General features: G+C 38.0%; 1 protein-coding gene across 1 annotated transcript in view; it reads left to right on the top strand.

Moving 5' to 3' along the window:
• Positions 1-3,628, top strand: part of LOC107720215 (uncharacterized) — a 63,937-nt gene that overhangs the window by 49,054 nt on the left and 11,255 nt on the right. The window contains exons 42-44 of the mRNA XM_016527853.1: positions 278-540; positions 654-799; positions 1,826-1,910. Coding sequence (XP_016383339.1) covers positions 278-540; positions 654-799; positions 1,826-1,910 — 494 coding nt within the window. The remainder of the gene's footprint in view (positions 1-277; positions 541-653; positions 800-1,825; positions 1,911-3,628) is intronic.

The raw sequence follows: 3,628 nt of genomic DNA, 5'->3' as shown, positions 1-3,628 counted from the left end.
TTTTTTTTACATTTTTATTATTATTTGTTGCATGTTTCAATCATAAGTCGCTTTGGATAAAAGCGTTTGCTAAATGAATAGATGTAAATGTTACACCCCTAATGGAAACTTCTCTATTTTATGCATTGGCCCGCTGGGCTTTGAATGTGGGACCTACAGATGTGTAGTTATGATGGGGAAACACTGACATCATATGCGACATGCATGCTTATTTTTAACTCCGTAATGAACGATCTGGGCCATTTCCAGCTCAATTTCTTGGCTCTGTTGTCCTCAGGCAAGCAGGAGAAGGAGGCGTTCAGCGAGCGCGACCGTGAGTTATTCCTGGAGATCTGCGGGGTGGAGCGGCTCTCCCAGCGCGTGACCACCGAAGCGCAGACCGAGAGCTACAGGCCTTGCCCTGCGGTGCAGACCCTGGTGCGGCAGCTCGTCCCATACATCCAGAGGTTCATCTTCCACAACACTGATTTCGATGACGTGTACAGTGAGCTGAAGGAGAGTGGGATTGCTAAATACATTCGCTCGCTGAGTTTTGGACAGGTACGCTGGAGGCACTTTCTCCAGAATGCAAACCCAACAAATTACAGGCTGTTGCATCATGTTCTTTCACAGGGGAGGAAACCAGAAAAGTTTGTGGGGTTTTTTTTTGGCAGGTTGGGAAGCTGTATATTCACTATCGGCTTGAGGTGCCGGATGAGAACCCGATTTTTGAGAGCGAGGATATTATATGTCTCCTAAAAGACAAAAAAGAGCTGTACATCCATAAAGATCACCTCTCGGCCAAACTGGACATCTGCAGGTACAGCATCTGCCAATGAGATTCAGCAAATGCACTGTAGGGATGGGTGGATCCATACTGAAGTATCATCGATACCGAAAGTATTGATACTCAAATAAAATCCTAAAGTGTGTTTTGTTTTAACCAGAGATTTAGTTTAACAAGAAATGTACTTCAAACAGTACTGAACACATAATATGGATCCATTAGATTGGGTTATTTTGCCTTTTTTTTTTTTTTTTTAAACCATCTAAATATTTTTGGGTTTGTTGCATTTAAAATGTAAAATTGGTTTACAATTGTGATTAGATTAGATTACATTAGATTATTTTATTAAATATTGCTCAAACTATGTACAATTTCAGTTTATTTGCATTTAAAGTAATTTTTAAAAGTTAAATTATCATTCACTGTCAGAATAAAAAAATGTTTTACCACAGTAAACATAGTTCAACTGTTATGTGTTGTAAAACTTACCATGACTAACAGTACAGTAACCATATTTTAACCACGTGTAAACAAAAACATAATTAATAATTTGCAGTTAAGCCCTGTTAAATGTTAAGTCTGAAAGTTGAAAGTTTTCCTGCAGTTTTATGCCAAAATAATCGTTCTATGGTTTAACGCTTGAAAGCATAGAAAAAACAACCATAAATATTAGTATTGTAATTGTACTGTTGTATAAAATAATAATACTAATAATAATTGTTATTATTCTCATTAAATTAAATTGTTATTATGAAATACATTGCAGTATAGTAGTATTATAGGAATATGTTTAATTTAAATGTTTATAATTATCACAAAAAATATCTTTTTTTTTTTTTTTATAATAATAATTGCAATTATATAAGTTTCCCCAATGTTTTTAATGAAATGATGCACATACAGATTCTTGGCTGGTAAACATTTTTTTATCGATATCAATGTTACTTGCCTTTGAAAGTATCAGTATTGTATGGGAAATAAAATGTGGTATCGCCCATCCCTAATGTGATGCTTCTCTAGGCTCATGTTTGTAACTCATCTGTCTGTGTATTATTGCAGAGAGCTGGTGAAACTGTTCACCACAGACAAGAGCTTTGCTAAAGAGCTAGAGCGCTTCCTCCAGGGCCTTGTGACATGTGTAAATGTGAGTATAATGTTAAAATCATTTACATTACTTTTACATTTAATCATTTAGCAGATGCTTTTATCCAAAGTGAGTTACAAATGAGGACAATAGAAGCAATCAAACCAACTAAAGAGCAGCGATATATAAGTGCTGTGACAAGTCCCGGTTAGTCTAATGCAGTACACATAGCAATATTTTTTTTATATAATAAATAAAAAGAATAAAAAGTATATAGAAAAGAAATAGAATGGCAAGAGCTAGTGTTAGAGGGTCAAAGTTAGTATTTTTTTTATAATTAATACATAGAAAACAAATAGATAAAATAGAATTAGAATAGAGAGTGCTAGAGTTAGAGGGTCTAACTCTAGATGAAAGATGGAAGAGATGTGTTTTTGCCATTTCTTGAAGATGGTTTAAGACTCAGCTGCTCGGACTGAGTTGGGCTGAGCATTCAACCAGGAGGGAACAGTTAATGTAAAAGTCTGTGAAAGGGATTTTGTGCCTCGTTGGGATGGCACTATAATGCGCCATTCACTTGCAGAACGCAAGCTTCTATAGGGCACATAAGTCTGAAGTAGTGAATTCAGTTAAAGGGGAGCAGAGCCAGTGGTGGTTTTTATAGGCAAACATCAATTCCTTGAATTTTATGCGAGCAGCTATTGGTAGCCAGTGCAAATTGATGAACAGAGTTATGACGTGCGTTCTTTTCGGCTCATTAAAGACTAATCTGCCACATTCTGGATTAGTTGTAGAGGTTTGGCTGAAAGTCCTGCCAAGAGAGCGTTGCAATTAGTCCAGTCTGGACAGAACAAGAAGTTGACCAAGGAGTTTTGTAGCATGTTCCGAAAGAAAGGGCCTGATCTTCCTAATGTTGTATAAGGGAAATCTGCAGGACCAGGCAGTTCTAACAATGTGGCTCCTCTGCACAGTCTGACTTTGCTGCAGCCTGAAAATAAACTGCTGGTTTCGTCTGGCCAGAGGAGAACTGGCCCCCGACTGAGCCTGGTTTCTCCCAAGGTTTTTTTCTCCATTTCTTTCACCGATTTTCCTTGCCACTGTTGCCTCTGGCTTGCTTAGTTGGGGACACTTAATTGCCAGCGATATCGTCAACTTGATTGCACAGATACTATTTGAACTGAACTGAGCTGGATGATGACATCACTGAATCAATAATGAACTGACTTTAACTGAAAATGGTTAAAATTGTGTTTACTGTTGTCCTTTTGCATTGTTACACACTATTTTCCCATTTAATACTGTAATGCTGCTTTGACACAATCTGTATTGTTAAAAGCGCTATATAAATAAAGGTTAATGGACTATGACTCTGTGAAATTCAGCTGATCATCAATGATAACTCCAAGGTTCCTGGCTGTCCTTGAAGGAGTTATGGTTGATGCACCTAGCTAGATGGAAGAAAATGTGAAGTGTTGTGTTGGCTGAAACCACAAGCATTTCTGTCTTGGCATGGTTGAGTTGAAGGTGATGGTCCTTCATCCAGCAAGAAATGTTTGTTAGACATGCTGAGATGCGAGCAGCTATCGTCGGATCATCAGGATGGTATGAGAGGTAGAGTTGAGTGTCATCAGCATAGCAGTGATATGAAAAGGCATGTTCTGAATGACAGAACCTAGTGATGCCATGTAGACAGAGAAGAGAAGTGGTCCAAGTACTGAGCCCTGAGGCACACCAGTAGCTAGATGTTGCGACTTGGACACCTCACCTCTCCAAAATAC

This window comes from Sinocyclocheilus rhinocerous, unplaced genomic scaffold, assembly GCF_001515625.1.
Source record: "Sinocyclocheilus rhinocerous isolate Xijiao unplaced genomic scaffold, SAMN03320098_v1.1 scaffold792, whole genome shotgun sequence".
In the NCBI taxonomy this organism is placed as follows: Eukaryota; Metazoa; Chordata; class Actinopteri; order Cypriniformes; family Cyprinidae; genus Sinocyclocheilus; species Sinocyclocheilus rhinocerous.
The sequence above is the reverse complement of the archived record's forward strand: the minus strand, read 5'-3'. Positions and strand labels throughout refer to the sequence as shown.